The sequence below is a fragment of the Pithys albifrons genome, chromosome 2 (assembly GCF_047495875.1).
Source record: "Pithys albifrons albifrons isolate INPA30051 chromosome 2, PitAlb_v1, whole genome shotgun sequence".
NCBI lineage: Eukaryota > Metazoa > Chordata > Aves > Passeriformes > Thamnophilidae > Pithys > Pithys albifrons.
Window position 1 is genome coordinate 58,782,362 of NC_092459.1, and position 27,057 is coordinate 58,809,418.

Consider the following 27,057-nt stretch of genomic DNA (forward strand, 5'->3'; position numbering starts at 1 on the left):
CTCAGATTCTCCTGAACTGCTCTCTCTTCTCCAGGGTTGGACTGGAAGGAGCAACCCCACAGCCTGAACCTCGCTGGAGCTGTTGAGGGAATTTTAGTGAGCACAGATTTGGGCTGCAGCATAATCAGGACTGGTAGGTAAACAAGAGTACAAATTTTCTTCTTGTCAAAAGAAGGGCATTATAGAAACCCTACAATTATCTTCAGAGCATTTAGGAAAATCCAAAAGGAATCATAATATTTTCCCTATTTGTATATTTAAAATTAAAAGCAGTTAAGAAACCAAACCAAAAAGAAATGCATGCAAGGCACCAGAATCCAGGGTAGTAAGTGTATTTAAAATTAAAACATTTAAGGAAGAGGACAAATTAAAAAAACAAACAGGAGGATGATGAACCTGTCTTTCCAGAAATCAGAAGCCACAGGCTGGTGTAAGACAGCGGTGACTGCCAGATATCCTCTCTGTAAAAATGCAGGGGGAAAAGGAGTTGTTCAGAAAACAGAATGACAATAGCACAGGGCTGTAATGTGGGCCACACATAAATCTGAGGTTAAAACCGGGAAGTTTTCTAATCATGGGAGAATTGCTGCCTTCCACTGAAAAGAGCAGGCCAGTATATCATCTTTTTCTCACTACTTAAAGTTCTTGATCAGTACAGGAAAGGCACTTGGAACAGTTTTGATAAAGAACAGGCTTCCCACATGCATGACCTCCTGTAGACTGTTGTGTACTTAAAAAGTTTAGAATTCCCCCTTAAGCTGTGATGCACTTAAGAGGTTTAGGCTTAGCAAAGAACATTCTATGGCTGGCTTTGCCAAAGAAAGTGCACAGACATGTTTTGCAGTGTATACTCAAGCTTATTTGACTGGAAAATGAAATTGCTGCCTCCTGAACATGAGATCTTTAACTTCATTTTATTAACCCAACACTTTATAGATACTCATATTTACGTTAAGAGAAGGAAAGAAACACTGAGTTTATGAAATTAACTCATGAACCACAAACACCACCAAGTTTCTACAACTGTCAGTTAAAACATTTTTAATTAAGCCACCACATTTGAAAGGAGTGTCACATAAATTAGTATTACTTGAAAGTAATTAATGACTATTTGTAATAGCTTTCTCTGGAACATCTTAATTGTGTAACATGCTGGTTATGCTTCTACCCCTCCCAGCACATTCAGAGCCAAGTTTATTTTACAACTGTGCTTTTTTGATGAGTTATGACAGTGCTTATAAGAAAGAATACAAAAGACTTAAAATATGTTAAACCCTGTTACCATACCATCCTCTCTCTCATTAGGAAAAGTGTCCATTTTCTTATTTTTTTCCCTCCTTCTCAGCTTTAGCTGTGCAAGGATTTTCCAGACTTGAGATTCTTTGCTGTGTTTTGAATTCACTAGAAGTAATTACTATCATTACTTATGGTACAGGTAATTCTACACAATATTCCCCACCAGCCAGTACTGTACAGAAAAGGCAAAAAAAAAAAAGGGGACACATTTGTCACAAAATTCTCTTATTCAGAAGAAATCACAAATACAAATGATTGTATATGCCCCAACTGAGCTTGTAACACAGTTCTGAAGTCTGTAGACATTTATGCTCTGTAAAATTTTAAAATACAGGCCTTGAAGGGACCTTCAGGAATCACATGACCTTTCCAAAACAGAATCACATGCAACATACAGTATTATCAAATTAAAAAAGGTCTTACAAAATTGAAAGCTATAAAATATACAAGAAATATTGGGCATTGCAAAATATTAGTTGCAAATTACTTTTGCTTTACAGTATATTGATTAATGCTTTTTAAGTTGTATTTTGTACATGTGCATGAATACACATACCCACACTTACTCTCTCCTAAGCACTGGGTTCATGAGAGTAGACAGAGTAATACACAGCCTTTGCTTTCCACCCTACTAGTACCACCCTCATTCTGTCTTTGCTAGAGCTACTTCTCCCATAGCTGAAGGAGGAGCTCCAAAAATGAGCTGCTTCTTTCTGCCCCAGCTGAAGAAAGCCCTGACAAAGATTACAGACCATAATTAAATCTGCTGTAAGCTGCTGCTGGTCCATGATCAACACAGACATGGCTCTGCTATGCTGGAATATTTACTTAGAATTGCTGACTGCAGAAACATGAACAAGGAGCCAGCCAGATTACTCTGACACAGTTGTCTGTATGAAGTTTGCATATGTAAATTGCTCACAGAACTGCTTATATATTTTTACCTGTTATCCCTAGTGACTCATAAAGCAGCCCCAAGTTTACTGAACTGAGGTACCTACAACATTAGAAACTTTTGGAGGTTTTCAGATACCTTATGCTAAGATCTGCCTCCAAAGCACACTGATAATTAAAGTGCTGCAGTTTTAAAAAGGCAGACAAATTGAACAGTTTACATTTCTACTCAAAGATATTTTCTAAATCAGCATCCCTAAGATACCATATAAAAATGTATGTAGTGTTAACATCTGAAATTTTATTGATTCTCTCTATGGCAATGTATATTAAACACATAGATGTGACTCCATCACAAGTCCTGCTGTGGCCACAACACCACCAATACTACATTAGCCACTGTTACACACACCAGCTCTATAATTTAGAGGCGATCTCTGTCCAACTGGATCAATTGGTGGAAAATAAATTTTATTTTCCCCTTAACTCAAATACCTATTAGTCAACAATATTACAGTAACAGAAATACGAAAAGGTTTTTAGGCAGCAGGTGACTGTGATAGTCTCAGGGAAGTTCTTTCCTTGGAACTTCAATGGTTGGAAGGCTTTTTTCCTAGTTCCATTTAATGCAATTTTGTCAGCAGAGAAAAAAGATATCTTGCAAGACCCACTGATGGGTTGTTTAAATTCTATCCTCTTCCTTTCTACACTTGAAACACTATCATCTTTATTCACAAGCAAATGTTTGAATGAAATATGGATGACTCGATTAGTTGAGAGGGGAAGAAGCAAGTAAACGACCCAAATAGAATTGACTAATACTTTAGGTAAAAGGTATTTGCTTAAAGATGCCAATGTTTTACCTAATTTATTGCCAGGGATAGTAAGAAATACTCTGGTGAAATAAGGTGAGTTTTTTCAGTCTCCTGTGACCACACCAGATGTACATCAGAGGGACTCCTCTGTTCTTTTGACAGTTGACTGTACTGGACTTAATCTTTCAATTTAAATATGGTGCTCTCTCTGGGGAGGAGTAGTAATAGGTAGGCTTGATGTTTCCCAGGACTTCATCTTCCCAGTTGGGGAGGCAGCAGAAGAAGAAAGCACAACCTATTACAACAACAGTGCTGGCCCAACCAAAGCCATAGGCCCAGCTGAACATATTATCTCCAGTCAGTGGAATATCTTCTGTGAATTTCACTGGGTAAATGACCAAGCCAATGATCTGGAATGCAGCTAGAGTGGGAAAAAAAGAAAAGCAGGAGTAAATTACAATGAATGTATTACACCTCTCACTAAAAAAAAGGTACCTGGAGATAACTGCACATTTAAGGTATATAAGGATTACCTTCAGTCCTGCAATCAAATCTACATTCTTACAGAGGTACGTGACTTCTGGCCAAGGCAGATTCCCACACCTATCTGATTGCGGCAGCTACAGCTGACACTGCCAGGTTGCTAAGGCACATACCTGCATGCCATGACCAGTCCTGTCCTACAGCCAGGCACCATGAACCCTGCAGAGCCAGTTACCTCCCATAGCCCTGTTTTTCCTCCTCCCATCAGAAAAGTGGGAAGCACCCGGGGCTCTCAGCTCGTAAGTCTTATCACGTGGCATGCAGGGTCAAAGGTGTTGGGTGTCCCCATACAGTGCTTTTGGGAAAGTGCAAACTGACAAAGCCCACTGGAGCTTCCCTAACCATTATCCTCTCAAATCAGCCTTTCCTTGTTCCCCATGAAAATGAGTCATAAACCAGATAAAGACAGCTAATTTCGCAAGGGAGGCTCCATCTAGCATGTTTTTCTGCTGATGCCTGCTTTACATCCAAATAACCTTGTCTTTGTGCCCAGCCTTACCAACAACAAAGAGCAAGCCTCCAATTCCTCGCACAAAGTTGAAGCGGAGAATCTCGATTGAGAACGCAATGACTGCAAGAGCAAAACAGATGACCAGGATCACAAAGCCAACGAGGTACGTGGCAGCTGCTGCTCTCCCCCATCCTTGAAGAGAAAACAAGAAAGATGTTAACACACAGCAGTGTGCTGCTGGTGGTCATTGCAATTAATTGGTTTGCTTTAATCATTTTTAATTGAAATCCTTTGAGAAGCATGTCCTTACTTCAAAGCAATACTGAATGCCTCTAAATCACACAGCTGCAGAGCAGAGAGGCACCATCATTGCTGAAGCAGCACAGAACTTGCTGCCCACTAACTTGTCTTGCTGCAAAGAGGGATACAGTGCAGCAGAGGACAGAGATAACACCTTCAAACTCCATATCTGTTAAGACAGTCATAGACATCTGAGCAGATAGGGCACATGACTGCTGACAATGCACTTTATTGTTACAGTTCCTGTTCGTTATGCAAGTTTACAATACCACTTCCATGCACAGGGAAGTGTGAAAGCAGATGAGGGTACCACCACAGGAGATAACTGCTGGGAAGTAACAGTGCTGTCAGCATACATTTTTTCTGTTTGTTTATGACAAGAATAGTTCGCATGGAGCCAAATTAGCATGACCAAAAAGAAATAAATTTAGAATAGCTGAAAAGATGACAGAAAATTATTGAAGGTAAATATCTATTCACAGCTAAATTGTAGCAGGTGGAAGAGAAATGGCAAAATCTGACTTAAAAGCTGAAGAGCCCTCTTTGAATCATTATTTTGACATTTGATGGAACAGGGTGGTGGAGATTCTAGGATCAAGCTACTGCATGCTGGAGAGGCTCAGGCATGAAGCAAGTGGCCATATTCCAGCAAAGCAGCATCAGCACCCAGAACTCACCCACCAGGGCCAAGGCAACAATGGTAAGAAAACATCCCCCAAAAAAGCCAGCAATTCCACTTTTTGCAGCAACATGGCTGTGTAAAAAGGCCCTCTAAGACCCTGTACTCTTCAGAAACCAAGTAATTGAGATGAGCCTAGTGCAGACAACTACAAGCAAAGGTGTTCCCGCCCTAGAGGCAGGATACCTGCCCAGAAAGGCTAAACCATACGGGCTAGTGCTTTGTTTTCCAGTCAGCTGTCATCATAGTTCAATTCCCACATCTACATAATGTGCTTTTCTACTTTCACACACTCAGGAAGAGGTGGGGCCAGATCCTGAGCTCCCTCTAATGTAGGAATAAAAAGGGCAGTGAGATCTACATCAAAACATTTTAAAAAAATCTCTTTCATCAGAGCTGTCCATTCCAACACAGCTGAAGTGACTTTGGAGATATCCTGCTCTCAGTGTGGCCTCTGTTCTTTCTGTGCAAAAAGGGGGAAAAGGCAGTAAAAGAAACTTTTCCAGAAGAGTTGTAATCCTCCACATTTAACTCATATACTCTACTGGTTGCACAAATGGGGAAAAATAGTAATCTGAGACAGAGAATGTAGTAAAACTATCTCAGACACTCCTACTACATACATCAATGGGCTATCTGAAAACAAAAAATTGCTTTACAGCTACTTTAATTAGATCAGCTTGAATGGGTTTCCTTCCCCCTATTCCAACAGCAAAAGTGAAATGCAGCAGGTATCTGTCAGCCGAATCTCTGCCCAAAACTTCCAACCACCACTGCTGCCATCGAAGACAAAGCTGACACAGAAAAGGTAAGGAAAAGGGTTTTCTTTCCCCTCTCCCTTCTTGGAGCTACTCAGAACAGCAAAAACTTTTCAAATTAATTCTCCTTCAGCTAGTTGTGTGTGTTTCATACACCTTCCCTAAGGGAATGCTGGGGGAGAAGGAGGGAGGGAGGACACCTGATGAATGTCTGGAGATTAAAACTATGTCAGCAGTCTGATAAAATCTTTTTATACAAAAGGTTCTCAGTCATAGTTAATGCAGGCATTGAATATTGTCTCCACAATAGGATTTCTTTAGTTTGTATATAAAGGGATATGTAACTATTACACACAGTCAGCCCAGAAAAACCAATTCAGACTAATTGATCTAGGAAAGCTATCAATATTTGCCCTATTAATATAAAAAATATGCACAAGTAGAAGGAACACCTCATTATCATAGCACATTCCCTTTCAGATGCATTATATATGCTGACAGGATGTAGGAAGACAAATCTGACATTTGTTTGATAAAACTTAGGTTACAAACTCAAATACAGCTGCAGGTTAGACACCTTGAGGTTTGGTGCAACACAGAGCCGTGCAGGCCAGAATGCCCACAGTGCTCTCTCTGTCATTTTCATGTAATCTGTGCTTAATTTACAAGTGTAACGAGCTTTTGGATACCGGTCAGCCCAAGCTCTGCTCAAAGTGATTTATTTTCTTGTCTCTGGCAATATGAAAATGACAACACATATGGCTGTGGGAGATACCTTGTCAGGAATATTATCAAGCTCAGCTTTGTTTCGGGTCTTCAGAAACAGGGCAGCGTAGACACCATCATTATGAAATTCAGTGAGTTTTGTGCTCACATATGACGGAGTTCAGTGCTGGTGACCCCCTAACTTCCTCTTTCTCCTGCTGGACTATTTTTTCCAACAGCAGTTAACAGCAGGTTGATACTGACAAGACCTGATAAGGCTGAGTCATTGGTGCTGGCCATAGCACTAGATGGGTGTGATCTTGGCTGGACTAGTGTAGTTAGTAGTCAGCCACTGAACAACCAGCCTGCCACTTGATACCCTGTAGGAATTACAGGAAAGGCAGTAAAAAGCTCTGGACTTACATATACAATGTAAGAGAAATCTCAAAAATTAGCCATAAGTCTTTTAATAAGTGACTGATGAGAGAGATTGAGATGGGAGACTGCACCTTTCCTGAGCATAATGTCATGTTTCTTATTCACAAGAACTGTTTCTACCCTGCCAACATGGAGAGCTTTCAGCAGAGGGCCTGCTGCAGGGCTCTGACTGAAATTGCTGTTTCTCCATGCAGGATTCCCCTCATTTCCATACCCATCCAGTCAGGCTTTTCTGGCTCCTTGCCCCTCCAAAGGCTTCTGAGAGCTGGTCAAGTTCCCACAGGCACCCAGGTCTCCTGTCTGTCTGAAAGATCCTCCCTCTACAGCTGCCAGGCAGAGACAGGTACAAATTAACTCTCCCATTATTTGCTGCCTTAAGAGCTGGATAGATCTGCTCACACTCAAAGAACAACAGATCAACCCCAGTTTCTAGCTGGGGTACTTCTTCTTCAGAAGTACCTGGTAATCACAAGATATTTAGCCAGGATTTAAGTTTTCCATAAAAATAGAAAATTCTCAGGTTCATTCATTTGGCAGAGAAAGCATTTCAGACATAATACGATGTCTGTTTATGAAATCAACCAATAACACCACAGTAATTTGAAGCTGTGTAAAAAGAAATGCAGGAAAATACTAGAGCAGAAAAGCAGAAAAACAGCTGGAGGTATTAGTCTTCCCACGTTGGCTTGGCTTCAAAGAATAATCAAGTTCTTTGCATCTAATCAGCAGAAAAGTATTTATCAATTAGGTGGTGTTGAAAGAACATAAAAAAACAACTGTTCAAGAGCTGAAGGTCTATAATTATTAGAAAGGATTAAGAGTTTTATTACATAGCACTACATTACATTAATGATTACTACAGAAAGGAACTCAGCTGCAAATGTTACCATGCAAATAACTAGGAGGGGTCAGGATTACTTAATGTTAATGATGAGCACCAGTAATATGATGAAATTAAAAGAAAGCAAGCAACAGAGCCTTAGTGTTAGGTGTATTTCCTGATTTCATGTGACCACGCCTCAGCCTTATCAGGGAGAAGATGAAATTTCTACTGGCTAAAATATTTAAATCTAATTTTCCCTTTAGAAATTAATAAAAGAGCTGGGAAAATAGTCCAGCAGGAATATGAACTTCTACAGGATTTGAAGCAACAGAACTTTCTCATCTTCGCTCACTTTCAAAAGCAAAAGCTAGTTTGTTAGCTTATAAATAACTGGAATCTTAGGGTGGAAGTTTTTATCATGACGTGCATAGAGGGGGAACGTTTTACACTGTAGCTACAATATTTTTCTGTATCTAAATGGCTGTAGCAATTCTTGTTTGGCCTTGAGAGCCCATTACATAGAATGTCCAAAAAATATGCCTTTGTTCATGTAATAAAGAAGTAGTGGACTGTGGGCAAAAGAGCACTCTCAGTCTATTTTCTTGCTTAGATAATGTGCAAAATTCCATGGTAGCATGACTGGTGAAGGGAACTGGTGTGCATACCCACAACCACAGAAGAGCCCAGAATCCAAGGTTTGCTAGGAAGGCTGGTTGGAAATTACTACTGGGAATCATAACTCTGATTTGTCTTTCGGAGTGCAGGAAAAGCAATTGCTGTACTACCAAATTATTAAAAACAAGCCCTCGTACAAACTTGGCATAAATCAGTTGGCTCTGTTGGGAGCTGAGGAGAGGCCCAATCCAATACATTTACAACTTTTAAAGCTTCTGGGTTGTTAGCAGTGGAAGTGCACCTGCCCAGGAGCCAGCAAAGCACACTGGCAGAGGCTCAAACCTCACCTGTTCACTGGACTCTTTTACAAGGGAGTTGCAGTAAATGTTTTCCAGGTGTAGGTAGGGACAGCAACAGCTACACCTTTCCATCAGCATATTCCAAGTGAAATTGAATACACTTGAATACATCCTGGCATTGTAAATCAGACAAAAGCATGCCTGAAAAGAGGTGTACTGAAAAGATAAGCACACATCTAACACTTCTTTTTATTTACCTGGCTGCTCAGTGAAGTTGACACATGCACTCAGCTTCACCAATAATCTGTGGTATCAAAGTCCATACCTCTAGGGACACAGGTACAGTGTCACAGCTGCAGTGAAATATGATTCACAAAGGTTGGGCTCCTACTTCTAGGTTCTTTTCTCCCCACTCCCCCTTTCCCTTTTTTTTTTTTTTTTTTGGCACTTACTATGAATGTTTACCTTTTTCTTCGTTGGCTGTTGTGTACTTAATGAATACCAACTGGCTATTAGGAGTATAAAGACTTAAATTAATGGGGTGACCTTTACTGCACACATACACGCCCATCTTTTATAGTGTTAATTCAAAGCAAAGTCACTGGGACCAGCCATTCAGAACCAGGAGGATACAGCCACCCACAAATACTGTTCCTAAACTTACAGCCTCATCAATAGGAAGACAATCACCCTCTTCAAGTAACATACTGCAAAATAATCCTTGTCCTAGCTGATGATTTACTGATATGTTTTAAAGACACAGTAAACAGTTTAATCCTGCAATAGTCCAGATTAAATCATCCTGAGTCATATTCCAGTGCAGCGCAGCACCTCTGCATTGTTGCATTTTGATAATACACAGATGCTGCCAGCCAGGGTATTTCCCAGACACAAACCAGTACAGAACTCTAAACAAAATCTCTTCCCTGCCTTCCTAACAAATGACATCCTACTCTTCTTCTTCCCTTTTACTTCTTCCCTGTCATGTAGCATTTGCAAATGTGCATTAAGAAGCATGCAGTTTAGGAGACACTCCCATTTTCAAATCTTTAATTGCCTTTCCCCTCATTTAAAATAAGCGACTTGACTACTTTTTCTCTTCCTTTTCTTGGTACACATGCCATGACTCGATTAAGAAGTTGTCTAATAGAACTTTCTCTTACTGGAGATCCACTCTGAAGTCTTTATTTCATTAGGAGAGGTGGAGGATGGTTAGTGCATGGCGGTTATTGTATGCAAAACAAAAGCTGTGCATCTCAATTAGTTTACTTTTATTTTCCTGCAGCAGTGCTGTAAATGCCTCCAAGGCATTTGCTCATCTGAAAATGTCCTCACCTATTTTGAGACTAATTGCATTAGCATAGAAAAAAAGGAAACAAATCAAACCTGAACTCATGTGTTACGTCCTGTCTATAGATGTAAATACCCTTTCAGTAGTCAGTGGCATTGATGTTATGAAAATTTGAAAAGGGGGAAATTGGTATAAGTAAGACAAGGATTTAAATAAGTTTTGATTTAAATAAGCGAGGGCTTAAATATTCAAAGTCAAGGATACTGTTCTCTGTCAGCCTGTTGACTAGAAAAAACAGCAGAAAAGTACTTGTGCCCCACAACGCTGAGGGCTGACGCAAAGGGCACACCCATCAATACTCTGAGACGTGAGAAGCAGTGTCACTGCAGGAGAAAACAAATTTCAGCAGCTGTACTGTATTAGCACTTTTTCCCTTTGCAATGCAAATTTCAGCAACTCTACTACCTTTTCTTCTCTGTCTAATGGGAAAGATCAGTATTTTTATCTCACTAGCCAGATTTCTTCCACCTGCAGTAAGGCCCGAAGTCACCACCTGGCTGAGAAATGAAGCCACTTCTCTTACCATATATTCACAATGTAGCTTATGCATGAGTGTTGCAATGAAAGCTTCTGGAAGCCAGTCTGCCGTGCTCAGGCAGCAAGTGATCTGCGCAGGGAAGCAGTCCCAGCTCTCCCAGCAGAAACACACCCTTCCAGCTTCTCAGTCCCTAAAGAACCTTCATCCAGGATCTTAAGGCGGATCTGCTTATTTGTCCAGAAATATTTTGGTTTAGGGAAAAGCAGACGTAATCAGACCCATGTGTTCTAGCAATAAAAGAAAAAAGTCCCCCGAAGACCCAGAAACCAAGAGTGTGCAGCAAGAATGTTACACTGGCGATGCCAGATACAGAAGCGGCTCAGCAAGTTAAAACAGAGGCACAATTATCCCTGATTTAGGCCCCAGTGCAACAGAGAGGTATACAGAGGAAAGAGCGCTTTTTTTTTTCTGCCTGCAAACCCACATCAGGCCATTTTAAACTGCAGCTTAGAAGGCATTTTAATAACTGCACTCCCTTGGCCAGGCAGGGTGCTGTCTACCTCCTAAGGGTCAGGGAAAGACCATTTTACTACTGTCCAGGTGTGGTTCTGCATAGGACACCCTGCATGAAGGTTTCCATGCTCAACATCAGACCAGGGAGGCAACCAGCACAGGAAAGAGTTCACCGGTGCCAGGTAAGGCTGCTGGGACTACAACCTGCTGAGAGCTGAGGGAAAACAAATTGATGGACTTGTAGCCAATTGGCTATCTTACTTTGGCTGTAAAATAACTTATGAGAAAACCAAAATATCAACACCCCAGCTTCTCAGTGTTGTACTGATAAAAAGAGATCTCTCTGAAGCAGTCTAGAACTGTGTTTCCTTGTTGGTTTAAGCCCCAAAACAAAACAAGTACTCGTTCTGGGAGGGAAACTCCATCCCAGAAAGAGACGGCTCCACAAGGGTAGGCAGGGTCCATGGCCATGGCACCCACCGCACCGGGTCCTTCGGAAGGCTTCTCACTCACCGTAGTCCATGAGGGATTCACAACTCCAGTTAAGGTCCTCCTCGCCCCGCGTGCAGCTCTCCCACAGCGATGCTTGCTGCACGTAGGGCTCCGACTCGGACTCCAGCCATCCTCGGCCAGCCAGGGCGATGATGCCCATGATGATGGCCAGGCCCAGCAGCAGGGGCAGGAGCCACCTGCATCTCCAGCAGGCGAGGCCGCACACCACCATCCTGCCCGGCCGGCGGGGCTCCCAGCGAGCCCGGGCGTCGCGGGTCGGGTGCGGCGAGAACGCTCCGCCGGGACGGGACACTGCGTACGCCCCGGTCCGAGCGGCGTTTTAAGGCGCCGGGGAGGAGGGAGTCCCACCCACATTCCTCTGACTAAGCCTGCCGCCGGCGGCGGCCCCGACCCGTGGGGCCGGCAGAGAGGAGCCGAGCGGACGGGAGGGGAGGGAAGGGAGCGCCGGACAAGCCTGCTCCCCCCTCGACAGCCCCCTGGCCCTTCTCTCGCCTCGTCCAGGCTCACCCTTGCGCTTACCCTCCTGCTGCCGGCCACCCTCCCGCACCCGCTCCTCCGTCGTGGCCCCGCCACCGCAAAACGCAACCACGGCGAAAAAACTTTCGGTTCTCGGGGTTCCACGAGCCTTGCCGTCCTCATGGGGGCTGGAGCTGATCTTCCCCCTCTCTGCTCACTGGACAGACCGACCAGCATTACCCAGCATTGATAATAACGATGGTGTTAGCCACTTCAGGCACCAAAAGCTTGCAATAAGTTGATGTTGCAGTGGAAAAAAACACCTCAAAGAAAGGTGTCATATGAGGATGGGAATGTGACTTTTTTAATAAGGTAACCATCACTCGTCTCACATCAGGGTCAGCATTAAAGAAATGTATGTTTCCTAATGGTCACCTAATGGGTGTTTAATTGCAGTTGTGCTCCAACTTCTAAGCAGGCTGTGCTGGGCACAGCCCAACAGTGGTACTCAGGACCCATGCACCCTGATCTTTTACTATTCCATGTCTGGCAATGCGCTCCAAGATGCAAGATGACCAAAAGGAAGGCTTTCCTATCACATGGCATGAATGAACACCAAAATTTTGCTCATGAGAGAAGCACTTCTCTACAATAAGATCTCTTAACATTCCATCATGTCTTCCCATTTCTCAGCACCATTCATATGAGCACATCACAGGATCAGGAGTGATTAGATTGGGTACACAACTCACACCTTTGTTTTAGTCTTGAAGCAGCTTCTAGGCCTCAGCAAAGAGGTCAGTAGAAAGACAATACTCTGAGATCTGAAGGGCTGAAAAAGAATAGTGGGTAAGAGGGATTTTAAGGTTTTAATGGAGGATGGCGGCATATGAGTTCTTACTGGATTGCATCAACTGGGATTTTTTCACAACTATGTCACATATGAACAAACTGTGTCCAATGTCAATTCCTCAAAAGATATTCATGGGAGGTGTCCTGTGAGGAGGGATGGTCAACCTCATCTGAGTAGTGATTGCTGGCAAATATTAGGAAACAGGTTGTGATGCTAAAATCAGAATAAGATGATATCATTATAGACAATTTGCAAAAATCTTAGGCAGGTTAACTTAAACTGTGGAGAGTTTCATCAGCCCTCTCAATATCCTTATGGTCATTCCCACGTTCAGATTTAATTCCAAATTCATAATAAAATAGAGCTGTAAATAAATTTTGCCATAACTACTTGCAAGCTTAAGTCATCAGCACACAGTTTTTGCACAGAGAAGTAATGGCAGAACTGGGCACTACAGCAGGATTTCATTTGTACATTGCCAAGCAGTGATTTTCCAGCAGTCTTACTATTAGGGCCCAGAAGGAAATGCAGAAAATACTTTCTTCAGCACAAAAAAAAGACAGGTGTTGGAAGAGAAGTGAGGTTAAATTTCATCCATTTTGCAAGAAATAAAGTAGGAATGCACTGTTCAGGAAAGTGTTCTCTTCATTACAATGTCAACAGTTAGAGAGTTCCCCCAGTTCAGACAGGAATGTAGAACTGGCTCCCGTTTTTAGCAATTGCATTACTTGGTTTCCCAAGGCTGTGCCTGCACATGGAGTGCCTCAGTGCCCAGACATTTCAGAAGCTCTGAGAGCAGTCTCCAAGCCCACCTCTGACATTAGTGGCTTGCGTAGCCTACCCTGCTTCTCCCAGTGACCCCATGAAGAGAGAAATACCATCTTCTCCTTTCTTCTTGAATATTCAGTTTTTAAACAATTAAACAAACCTAGCTGAAGTTAAAATGTAATATGTACCAAACATTCCATTCTGTATGACTGAGGGCCTACAACACAGTCAATTAAGTTACTTGCCTTCAATCCCAATGATACTTGGATTTAGTAGTGAGGTAATCTAGCAAACTAATAAACTAGTGCCTCTTGCAGCAAAATAGGCAGCTCCAGCAGCATATGTATTTTTTCTCACCTCTGGGCTATATAACCCACATCTTCACAGAGACCAGATGGTAGGAGTCAGCTCTGTGGGGCTGCAATGATATATGCATGCAAAACATGTAGTGCTATGATCATGAGGAAAAGATGCCCTAATACATAACAAAACCAACAGGAGTTTTGTTTCACCAAACACCAAACCTGACTGAATCTATCTGAGCTTTCTGGATCAAGCTGCTCTGCCAAACGTACGTTATTTTCAGCCATGAACACAGCTACATGTTCTCTAGTTATGAAAATTTAGATACTTTCCCAAATTTCTTTCTTTAACCATGGAAAGAAGAATCATAAGCTTATTTCACCATCACTTACCCTCACCTTTATTTATTTATTGCATGAATAATAAAATAATTTCATAATCTTTGTTGCTTTATAGAAATATTTTTCTCTGCAGTGTAATGAGGGATATGCCTCTCTAGTAGGTGGTGGAGTAAATCATTTACCACTGCTGGCAATCATTCACCCAGCTATCAGAGAAAACCAAGTAGGGCTGAGTGAAGGTCAGGGATCAGCTCCATCCCAGATGGGTATGGCTGAGCTCTCACAGGCTTTGAAATGTGCCAGTGCGAATCTGCAGGCTGGTTGCCAAGAGTGCATTTTGGGGAGGGAGGAAGAAGAGGGACACATGGTGGGTAGCACAGTGCCAAAGGCATCCCTCTGCCCTGCAGCGGGGAGTCACCTCAGGGCTGGGATATCTTTTCTTTATCCATTTTACCTGACTACATTTTCTAGCCTATTTACCTCTCAGCTAAAACCATTAGGGAAAAAAAATAATCTCCACAGACTGAATACCTGTAAATCCAATTATTTTGTAATTCATGGGTGTTGTCCTTCAGCAGCGTCTTATGCTCACTTTCCTTCATGCCCAAGTGCCCCAATTCTACTTAATCTCTCTACAGGCATCACAGCCATAATACCTAATTAACATCACCTAAACAGGGTAGTCATTCAACCCATAAAACAGGTATACTTGGTATAACCCACAACAACCACTCCATCAGTATTTCTAGATCAAATTCCAATTTCCTTGTGTGTGCTCGAAAGCTGCCATTATCTGAATTTAAAAGAAAGCAATTTTTCTGACCAACTCATGTCAGTAGCCATTGGTTGAACTCAGTTTATGTTAGAAACTCATCTGGGGCTGGGATAGATAAAATAAGCTGGCTGTCTGCAACTGATGTGCTGTTGAGCCTGCTTCAAAAGCCTTGTGAAAATACTAGGGCAACAGTTTGGCCTGCAGAGGTGTGACTAACCCTTTCTCATTCTAGCAAGAGATACCTTGCGTGACTCCATCAGCTTGAGATGACCAAAATCTTAGGGAAAAAAGGAGAGTATAGAGTCCTCCTTCTGTGCACAAGGTGCCTTAATGTTCCCATACAGACAGTCAAAAAGCTGCATATGTGCTCACTAACTCCAGTTTTCTACGCTTAGGTTGTGCAGAGGACACTCTATTGTCCTGGAGTTGCACTGTGTGAAATTCTGTTTATATTAAAGGAAATGTCAGAATCTCAGGGTCAGGGAGTTTACCCCATAGCTCTCTAGGGGCCTTAGGCTCGCTTAGATCATGCCCACACAGGATCCAGGGTCTTCAAACAACTAAGGTCTATGGACCAGTTCCTGCAACTTTTCCTCCTTTACCTCATCCTTTCATTTGCATTTCCAAAATGTAAAAAAGGAAAGCATCAAATAAAGAACTGTGTCATCCTTAACCTCCTTATTGATTCTGGTTTTGTCCATTAAGTAATTTTCCAAGTTTGCAAATTGACCATCTTCATGTGCTAGCAATTGCCTGGCTAACACTGGACCTACTCCTGCAGGAATAAGACCTTGCTGCAGCATGTGAACATTATTTCCCAGAGTTACTATTACTTCTTTTTGAAACACCCCTCCAAGAAAACCCAAGGCACAATGTATACTTATGCACAAGAGGCTGGGGCGTTTCACTGTGGTTTTACTCTGTTTAAGATAAACTTCTGTTTATTCAGAAGAATGGGAAAGACTTACTTATTCTTGGAGACGATGCTTATATTTACTCTGACTTGTGTATTCACATCTGATAAATCAAGAGATGTGTCTTGGAAAATACATTCGTGCAATATCAGATACAAAGCCGGATTGGTTTTTCACACCTTTCTGAGTCCGAGTGTCAAGTCTGAAACTCTCCTTGAGACCTGAGAGTTCTACTCCATGACACTGTTTCTAAAAGCGCCGCAGGTGTCCGGGGGCGGCGGGGCCGGGGCCGGCGGTGCCTCCGCCGCCAGAGGGCAGGAGACACCTCGGAAACGCTTGGAACGGAGAGGATGCGATCTGGGAGCAGAGGCGGCATCCCGCCAAAATCCCCTCCCCGACGAGAGGCTTATCATGCTCCGAGACCCTCCGCCCGGCACCGGGGAGTCTCCCGATCTGCTTGGCCCGGCTCGGTCCTATCAATGCTCCTGCTCCTGTAGCAACGAGACAGGTGGTCAAGAAGGGCAATGGCATCCCAGCTGGTGTCAGCAAAAGTGTTGGCCAGCAGGACTAGGGAAGTGATCGCTCCCCTGTCCTCGGCACTGACGAGGCCAAATCTCAAATCCTGTGTTTAGTTTTGAGGTCCTCATTGCAAGAAGGACATTGAGGTCCTTGATTACATCCAGAGAAAAGGCAATGGGGCTGGTGAAGTGTCTGGAGCTGAAGTCTTATGAGGAGCAGCTGAGGGATCTGCGGATGTTTGGCCTGGAGAAAAGGAGGCTCATGAAGGACCTTTTCACTCTACAACCACCTGAAAGGAGGTTATAGCCAGGTGGGGATCAGCCTCTTCTTCCAGGTAACAACTGATAAGAGGAAACAGCCTCAGGTTACATCAGAGGAGGTTTAGATTAGATATTAGAAAAAAAATGTCTTCACCAAAAGAGTTGTCAAACACTGGAACTGGCTGTCCAGGGATGTAGTTTAGTCACTGTCCTTGGTGGTGTTTAAAAGACATAGATGTGGCACTTGGGGACATGGTTTACTGGTGGACTTGGCAGTGCTAAGTCAATGGTTGGACTTTATGATCTTACAGGTCTTTTCCAACCTAAATAATTCCATGAGTCTATGTCATTTACATGCTTATTCCCCTGAAACTGCAGGCTGGGGACCTAAAAAGGAATTCCTTTGACTCAGATGTTTTAGGCTGAGGCTAAAGTGGAGAGGAGTGGCTGACGGTCTCCTCACTGATGATGGAGAGTCACCCAGACACCTACACTACAGGTGTGTGCAAGGCAGACTTTAAGGCCTGTATGCCTTCCAGTGGGATTTTGGTACTGCCTTCTATCCATGGATTTAATTTCATTTAGGGAGCTGGAAGCTCCTGTACTGCTGTCTGTTCTTAGCACTGTGGTGATATATGTATTACTTAGTACTTTTGAGGAAGGAGTCAAATTGAGAGATTTTAATTCAAATATCTCATGGGAAAACTGGCTTGATGGATATTTTCATTTTTTTTAATAAGTTTTTCTTTCTGCCAATATTTGCATTTGCTTGCATCAATGTGTATTTTCTGTCTCGACGCTTCCTTCCTCTCTGTAAAAGCTATGTGCATCTCAGAGCTGCCCACACAGCATTGTAGATCATTACCATTTTTGTTGTTCCCAGCCTCAGCACAGGTATCTTGTAAAATGGTATCTCAGTTTCCATCAGTGAGATCAGGAACTTCTGAGAAAAATTGATCTCCAACTGCACATCCATAAACTGACAGGGTACATTTCATTGCACAGCTCTACATTAAAGCCTCTATTTAGCTTTTATGAATGACTCACCAATAACTCAGTCCACTGAGGTCTGATTTCTAAGAGACAGTCTGGTCTTTAGGCACATGCTCGAATGAGGGATCGCAGCTCTATATTAGCAGCACATGTGGAAATGAACCTGGATTAACACAGCATGCATGAACGTCAATACTTTGAGTCATTATTTTCAGGAGCTTCTGACGCAATCTCTCCCAAGCCTTGTTATGCCAGGAGGTGACTCCATTTTTCTCCCTGGCAATGACCCACTTTGCTCCATTATTATGAAAAGCAATAGTTATAAAAATTATAATTCTGAGTCTTCTCTCCCATTGTACTGGACAGATAGAAGAAATTTCCATCTATTTTTCCTGATGTAGACAACTCACTTTCTTCACATCAGCTTGATCACATTTGCAGGGTTAGCTTCCCCTTGCAGAAATAGTGCTGTACCTCTTAATTTTGAAAGCATGTCATTCTTGAACACCTTGCTGTGAGAGACAGAGTCGAGTGCAGGCAGACAAAACAGGACGTTGCAGAAGACGGCATTGTAAATGCATAAGTCTCGGTGGATTAGTGGAACCACCGATACGGTAGAGGGAGGCGACGCTCCAGGAGGAGGGCTCGAAGAGCAACAGCATGTGCTCTCGAGGGACCAGCTCCTTAGAAGCTAGGGGAAGGCTCCTCCCGCTCCCAACCCGGCGACGATCCTGAAGGAAGAAGTCCATGCGAGTCAGGAGTCAACGCAGAGAAGCAAGGTTTATTGGGGTGCTTGGACTTATATAGGGTAGCATGGGACCTTCTAGAACTAGGGCGGAGTTAGGGGCGGAGATGGGGAGGAGCAAAGCATCGGATTGGTGGGTATACAAATGAAGGGGAGGAACGAGGGACGAACCAATCAGAGAACTGGGGTTGAACATAACCATATAGGGAAAATGGTGCACTGCACCAACTGGGGACCAGTCAGGGAAGGTTTGGTGGGAAAATGCCCTAGGGGTTTGTGGGGAGAAGAAACCTGGATAGGGATGACTAAGGGAAAAAGACAAGGGTAGCCATTTTGAGGTACATAACAATCAAACAGGAGAAATGTCCAAATAACTCCTAAAGCCTTCGTGATCATTGTCGGGCTTTTTCCAAGGTCTCCCCGGTTCTTGCACTTCCGCATCTTCATCCACCCAGTGTTTATAGTATTTCTGCCACTTGATGAAATCCTCGTCCACTAAGTCTCCTCCGACACCTAAAAATATGGGAGAAAAAGTAATTTTAAAACCACACACAGAAACATAGCTTTCACAACCATGCACGACCAAGATTAAGTGTTGAGAGCAGTAAGAAAGGACTGAGAGATGGAGGAGGGAAAGCAGGAAAACACTGCTTGAGGGGAGGTTTCCATTTGGCAAGGGTGCAGGAGGGAAGCCTTTCAGCTCATAAAGTGGGACGGTATCTACCTGTTTCCCTCAAGTGTTGGTGAGCTTATTTAGTATATGCTTTTGTGCTTCATAGTAGTAAACACTGAGATAGAAATATTGAATTCATGTAGAAAAGAGTGGAGGTGAGGGATTTAGTTTAAATGCTGTCATCAATAAGAAGTAAGCACTGAAGATATGTGCTTACATAGAAAGAGAGGAATGGCAGGCAGGGGAAAAATATCCTCATCTTTTTGCTCCTCTCTTTGTAGTTTACACATCATACAGTAGATAGCAATTAAATTGAAATATAGTCTGTGGTATAATGTGATCAGTTGGAAAAGTGAGACCACAAGAGACTTTAATTGATCACACAATAACAGATGGGGTAATAAAACATGGGACAATAAGGAATATTTGTGGAACAAATGAAAGATCAATTCCCCTTCTGTTGTAGAAGCTAGAAAACAGCCAAGTGGTAAAGAACAATCTAAAAGGCAAATTGATGAGGAAAAGAACATATGGCAAAGATGGAAACTGTTAAATACACACAGAGGAAAATGTATGTTTTTAAACTGTCTTTATAGTATGCCTGTTTCTAGTCTTTGAATGTTTGGGGTTTTTTGCTACCATTTGTGAAGAAATAATTTCTTGGATCTTAGTAGTAGAAAGCATGAAGAAGGTAGGTACAAAATATAGGTTCAGCAAAAGTTTAAAGAAAAGCACAATTGGCAGAGGAAAGAGAAAAGGAGGCTTTATCACAGATGAGCTGAACAAAAATGATACCAAATTTTTTTTTTCCACACATATTATTGTAAGGGAGATTATGCCATATTAAGAAAGTGAATGAAATTAGAAATTGGATAGGAATCAGCTCTGTCTAGCCATTGACATGATACTTTTCAGTGCAATATCTAAACAGCAACACCCAGTGTAACCTGTAGTCCATTTTGTTGGGAATAGAAGAAGCACATAAAACTTAAAATTAAAATTGATAAACTTTAAAGTTTAAAATTAAAGTTGATAAACTACTCAAATACTGGAATTTCTTTCAACCACTCAGAGTCTGTTAGTACAGCCTAATGAAGGGCAGGAGAAGCCCGGAAGGTGATATGAAGAAGGGCCTGTGAAGAGATTCAGCCTAAAAGGTTAACTCTAAGCAGAGCCAGAGCTTACTTGCTCTCTGTGGAACAGGCAGGGCCTCATATGGCTGGCACCTCAGCAGCCTTGAATGGTCTTCAGTTTCTAGGTGAGACAGATGGGAGGAGGAAAGTTGCGCAGATGACTGCTTGCTGCCATCCCCAGCTTGGAGTGTTCAGAGCAGCCTGGATGTGGGCAATGGTCCTCATCCAACAATGACCACTCCAGGAAACATCTGCAAGAAGTTCATCACACACTCAGTACTCAACTGCTTCACTCTGAGTGTAAGCAGGAAGGTTTCCTTTAAACATGTGCAGGAACTGCAGATTTCAGGGAGAACAACAGTCCCTCTTGTTCCCTCACTCTGTGCCCAGCTCTTAGCTAGGTAAGTTCCACAGAATTCACTGGGACTGTCTTATATTTAAAAGAAAGACCTGCCAGCTATCTGCAGAGGTGGCAGAGGGTGGCAGGGCTGTGGTTTACACATGGGCACTGCCCACTCGTGTAGTGGGATATGCAACAGAGACATATAAACACTCCCCTGTCCCCCTAGCTGGATCTCGCCTTGTCCAATTCTTTTCCAGTCAAAAATACAATTAAACAGAAGTGAGATCAAACCCCTGGATTTAGAAGCAACACCTTTTTTTCTATATTTCTATGCTTGTTCTAAGCAAGTATTTGTTTTTCTTTATGCTGCATTTCCTCTTTCTCATGGTAGTATGGAAAAGACGAGAAAATGGAGAAGTCCTTACCTATCCCTACCTACAGCCCCATTTGAATGCATCATAGCCAATACTGTCATTCTTGATAATATGAGAAGGACAACATGGAGACAACAGTAACACTGATGCTTATCACCTGCATCATGCATCCGTCTATGCTGCAGAGCCATGTGAGCTGTATTCTCAGCAAAGCTTTTTCTGGGTTATGACTCATGCAGAGCCCTGTTGTTCTGCTCCTCTCCCACCTACTGTGACAAATGAGAGTTCCAGGCAAATAAATAAATAACTGGCCACTATTATCAACCAAAATTCAATAAAGAAATATAATGTATTGCTGCATGTCCTGCATGCACGTGCATTGGGATCCTGAATCCAATATCACCCTTGCACAATGACCTGTGCCTTCCCCTCTCACTCTGAAGCCTCAATTGAAGCTCTCCTGTTTCAGGCCTTCTTCTCATTTACAGTCATTTACCTATAGCAGTGGGTAGAGCCCTTCCCAAAGTCTTTGTTCACGAAGCCTAGCCATCATGATGATGATGATGATGATATGAGGCCAGCAAAGAAGGGAGGTTTCTGAGGACTCTATAGCCAGGGAAGAGTAGGTGGAAAGGTTGAGAGGAAGAGATGAAAAGGCCAGAGGAGGCAAGCAGTAGGGTAATGTAGAAGCAAGTCTGGGCAGTGGGTGAGAGCTTGCTGACAGCACCTTTGTGACCTTGTTTTAGATCTTCTCAACAATGCAGGTAGGGTTTGGCGTTGTTAGGGTTTCATTTTTGCCTTTTTTAAAGATAGGTATGTTTGTGTGCCTTAACACAGTTAAAGGCAACCAGATGGGAGTTACAAGAGTGAGCCAGCTTATCCAAGGCTGGTGGAGAGTACTCTTCCTCCTACTCATGGTAGCAAAATTGAGTCTGAGATATTTCAGAACCTGAACTTGTGAGACTAGCAAACTTTTACCATCCAGTGACTCTTGACAAAGTGACTTAACATAGGAGGCACCCACATGTCTGGATGGGAGGGAATATTTGCTCTATGAGCCTGCCTTGTCTACTCTGCGTTTCATATTTTGCCAGCACAGGCAAAATCTTGGCATAATTGTTAACTGTGGACTACCTGAAAGAAGAGACTGTCATTATAAGATTCACCAAAAAAAGTACAAATCCATCTTTTTCCGTTAGCTATGTACAAACAGAATTGAAACAGCAATAATAACATGAGTGCTCATGTATGACACGTTAGGATAAAATCAGAATGCACAGCCAAGTGACTTCATCTTCTATGAAGTTATTTTTATTTGGAACCCTTTAAAAAGCTGCTATAAATTCACTCTTTTTGCTGAACTGTCATAAGAACCTTAAAACAAGGCAACATCATTTTGAATATTAGGCTTTGGGCCCATCTTTTTTAAACACTTAGCAGTTTCTTCCCATCCAGTTGTTTTATGTTATTTGCTTTATTTGCAAGGGAAGAAGATATTTTTGGTGTGCTAGTACTGCAACAGTGAAGCTCTTGCCTCAGGCTGGTTGTATTTGTGGACATCTGAAACATTTGGGATCAGATTACATACTGGCAAGTAGGACAATGGCATTGCCGTAATGAGCTAGAGACTAATTTATAGGCTTTGCAGATGTGAATGCATTAATATGCAAAGCATGAACAGTCCCTGCCTATAAATAAAAGAACTTACCTTGCCAAGAGATGTCTGTCCCAAAAATATAATGAGTAGTATAAATTATAAGCAATTGTCAGATTTCAGTTTCTTTTGTATTCTTGTTCGTTCTTCTCTAAGGGAGCATTTAAAGATAAAATGTATAATACAATGCATGGCGCAGGCAGTTACAATCTTTGCTGCCCAGTGCTATTATCACCTTTTGCTAACTGCCACTCCTTCATTTGTTAGAGAAACAGCTAGTCAAACTTGTCAGCAGCTTTGAATAATATGTTCCTACATGGCAGTACTCTGAAAAGAAAGGATGAACTGTGGTGAATGCAATGAACTGTGGCTCTGGAGTTTTCTGCTTACAGCTCTGCCTCAGGCATGGCTCTTCCTCAGACTTTGTGTGTGGCCTTTGGCAAATCTTTTAAGCAGTCCATGGCATAATTTCTTTAGTTAAGAAATAAGCAACATTAAAGTTTGGTTTACATGTGTTTTCTGTTCAGATAAAGTTCTGGGTTAAAGCCTGACTCTACTGTCTGTCTGTGGAGGATTGTTTGTGTTGGCACACACTGGGCATTCCTGGCAGCAGAAGTAAGGGCAGAAACAGCTTCTGAAGTTTCAGAAACTAGGTCGAATACAATGGGAGCAAAAATCTAAGAATGGGAGCAAAAAGCTAAGATTTGGGATTCTTTCTTGATGAGAAGAACTTAATGAGACTGCACTTAATTATGTGATTTTCTTTTTCAAGTCATGAACTCCTGCAGTGCTGATGTCTCTACGACCGCCAGCTTCCTGCCACTCCCTACCTGCCCAAAACACCTTTTAATGACAGAAGAGCAGACACAGCAAAACTGAGGAATTCCTACAAGTTTCACTGAAACACACTGTCTTGTGGAGAGAATTCTAAAGTATCATCTTCCTCCCCTAAAGGAGAAGCTGTACAGTGAGGTAAGAGAGAACCTCAGAACTGTTAATTTTGCTGTTCATAGAGCTACTGGTTTCTTCCTAAAATCATATTCTTTGAGGTTCATTCCAGTGGAAGAAAAATCCTTCTCAAAGTAAAGTAGGCCTGCTGGAGAGAAGGCTCACAGACAGCTTTGCTTATTTTATGGACATGTTACATCAAGCTAAGCCTTTGCCATCTGGTCTGCCTGTAATTGTAAATAGAATAAACCCCATGCCAACCAAACAAAAAGAACAAATCACAAGAGCATCAAGGAGATAAAAGTGATTTAAGTGCCTATATATGCTCCACCAACATTCAGCTTGCACTGAAGATGTTCTTTCTCATGATTCAGACACAAATCACAAGGAAAACAGTTCACACACAACACAGTAAATTTCCTGTTGAGCTGGAGTTTTCCTGAAGCAGACCTGACTCCACAAGAGTGTTCAGCAGTACTTGCACTATGTGAGCTTTATGTAAAGACTGTTCTAAGTAGTTTTTTTATAATGCTTACATCTCAGGCAGTAAGGTATGATGGAGTGTGAATTATTGAAGGAATAATGCCCATGGTGGAGGAATGTGTAGATCATAAATGGCTTTTGTAGGTAACTGAACATGAGAGCAAGGTTGTGAGATACCTGAGAAGCACAGAAGAATTAATTGAAAATATATCCCAGTGCCATGTTCAATAAGAAAAAATTAAACAAACACAACTGTGAATATTGTGGATTTTTGGCCATGTGAAAATTTGGGAAATCTATGCAGCTAGTTTGCTAGAGAACCACCATCAGAAAGCACTGAGATGAATGATTAGTGGGGAAAATTACTAGGTAGAGGAAAAAAGTGATGAGATTCAGCACACACAGGTGTCCATAAAGACACATTGTCCATGGAAAGCGTGTATTTTGCACCCAGTGATAAATCCTTGTATTGACATGCAGCTTGTTATATGGAATTCTTGCTGCATTGTTAAGCACAAAGACAAAATACATGAACCATCAATACAACATATCATAAATCACTGTATGCATATTTATGGGTTTTCCCTAAAGAAATTAAACTATAATCTAATGTGTTACATTCATCCATGGAATGCACATTCCTGTAGAAATTAATCCATTGTTAACATAACGGGGAAAGATCTTTAATGAGAAAATTAACAAGGAGTATATATTTTTTAAAATTTTTCTTTAATTTAATAACATTTAATTAGCATCCAGGCATTTGATTTTCTCCTTGGATTACGAAGAAAAGAAACTCTGAATTGAAGTGTGTATATTTACTTTAGCATAAAAAATTAGGCCTACCTCTTCTGCTGGTTTAACTCTATGGGACCATCTTCTGTGACACTGAAGGATGTGGATCAGGTCACAGTCTTGCAAATACCTACAGTGGCTAACTGCAGTTTACTGGACCAGCCTTTAAGAAGGAAGGAAGAGAATACAGGAATTGCTGCTGCCCTCCTCAGAGAATCGAGTGCACACATATACACTGAAGTATCCAACAACTGCATGGAATATGTGAGGTATGTTAACTTGTGCTTTGGGAAGGCTTCTGGTAACTCTAGAAATTGCTTCCACTTCTGAAGGGAAAGTCTGTAACAGTGCTGGGAGGAAGGTGTGTCTTCATCTGTGGCCAGTAACAACAAATTAGCTTAAAACATTTTGCACAAGGCTGAATGGAAATAAATGGAATTTCAGAGTTTAATTTAAAAAAGGATAATAATTTTTATTTCATATACTTCATATTTATAAATCCTTAGGCAACATGAATAAATCCTCTTATTCTGATATCTGCATCACTATTCATTAATGAGTCAGTGATGCTCTGTTCTTTTGCACCAGAAAGATCAATTTACCCTTGGCATGAGCAACTATCGGACTGATTTGTTCCCAAATGAAGAAATTATTCAAGTTAGACCCTTGGTATTTAAGAATATAATGTTTTCAATTTCCACAAAGATCTGAAAACGCACAGTAAATTAGATTAGCAATTTTCTCATTACTAATGACATGTGGCTACATGAAATCAATATTGCATCTGTAATATATGTGTTGCTTATAAAGTTGGTTGGCATTATATGTGGGACTACCTCAAGGTGACCTGGCAACTGCCACAGTACAATCTCATTTTCACTCACTTTGCCAAATACTAACTAGGGCTGAAATTTTCCATCTGGATGGGAGCAGGGGTGATTGCTTTGCATTTCAATCAGATTAGTTTCACTATTTCTAGACAAAAGAGAGGAAGTAATGTTTTGCAAACATTCATACAATCTGATAACCTTTGAGAATGTGTCCTGCTCCTGTTTGTTGCCATGAAGAATTAAAACAAAATGTAAGAGTGACTTATGTATCAGAGTTATGCTTTTGGGTGCATTGTTTAAAACTTGTCCAAGTCTGTACACATTTCAGCCCACACATGTTCAATAAGGTGACTAGTTTTTATCAGTTCTTACAGATTAGATGTGAGGGAGCACATTGCAAAAGTGAAGGGCTATGGTAGAAAAGCTGTTCTCTTTTCATATCAGTGAGACCTGAAACCACACCATTCTGCTGTTTGTAATTGTGTCAATAAAACATGAGGGGAAGGAGTTGCATAGGACTAATCATGTACTGCTGAAATCAGTGAGATTGGGAGTAGTGCAGAAAAAAAGAGCACTACTAGGCATATTTAATGTCAAGTCAACAAAATACATTCACACTGTGTCCCTAAAAATAGTCACTGTTCTTTAAAGGACCATCTTTTAATAATCTCACAAAAACGTCAATATTTATTTTTTTCTGTCTGCTTACCCTATAGTACACTGAAGATAGCAAGAAGTCCAGTTTGACTACTAGAAAAGAGACCAATCTATAGCCTTGGTTATTAGATTGCTTTTCCCCAGAGGTTTTTCATTTATAGACCGAGATTATTTGATCTGGAAGCTGCTGAAATCTAAACACAGAACTCTGCAATGCCATTCTTTAAAACCTCTGTACAATATACATGTTGGGAAAGACTGTCTTTCTGCTAGACTTTCCATTTAATGCATGAGCAATTTTCAAAACACTTAAAAGCACTGCATTTGGGTAGCAATGCTCTCCCTCAGGCCTACAAAGCTATATGCTTCTGTGACTACTGCTGCAATAAGCTTTTGTGTGGTTCAATATCCATTTAGCACTGGATTTTCAGATCCCGATTTAGAGGCAATTACTGTCTGCTCCTAGCAAGTTAGAGTCTGAATGCTATACTCCCTCTGATTATATGTCCAGAAAGTATATGCCAATAACAATCTGAGCATTGATTGAGTGTGCTTAGTACTATTAGCGAAATATAAAGGGGACATCACTCAATGTGCAAGTTCATCAGTCAGTTTATAGCAAACTGGTCTCTCAAAGAACATTCCAAGAAAGTTTCCGAGAGTGTGACAATACCACAGGTCTGCTTACAGGTCAAATTTACTGTTAATTTGCAATTTAAGTTTCAAATTCAGGAACTCAGTCCTGTGCCCAGTAAGAAGACAGAGGGAG

General features: G+C 41.7%; 1 protein-coding gene across 1 annotated transcript; it reads right to left on the reverse strand.

The window, feature by feature from the left end:
• Positions 1-316: 316 nt before the first annotated feature.
• LOC139668939 (p53 apoptosis effector related to PMP-22-like) lies at positions 317-11,776 on the reverse strand. Its single transcript, XM_071549163.1, has 3 exons — positions 11,472-11,776; positions 4,048-4,191; positions 317-3,426 (listed from the first exon to the last, which is right to left on the reverse strand). The coding sequence occupies exons 1-3, from the start codon at positions 11,680-11,682 to the stop codon at positions 3,191-3,193; spliced, it is 591 nt and encodes a 196-aa protein (XP_071405264.1). The 5' UTR covers positions 11,683-11,776; the 3' UTR covers positions 317-3,190.
• Between the last annotated feature and the right edge of the window lie 15,281 nt (positions 11,777-27,057).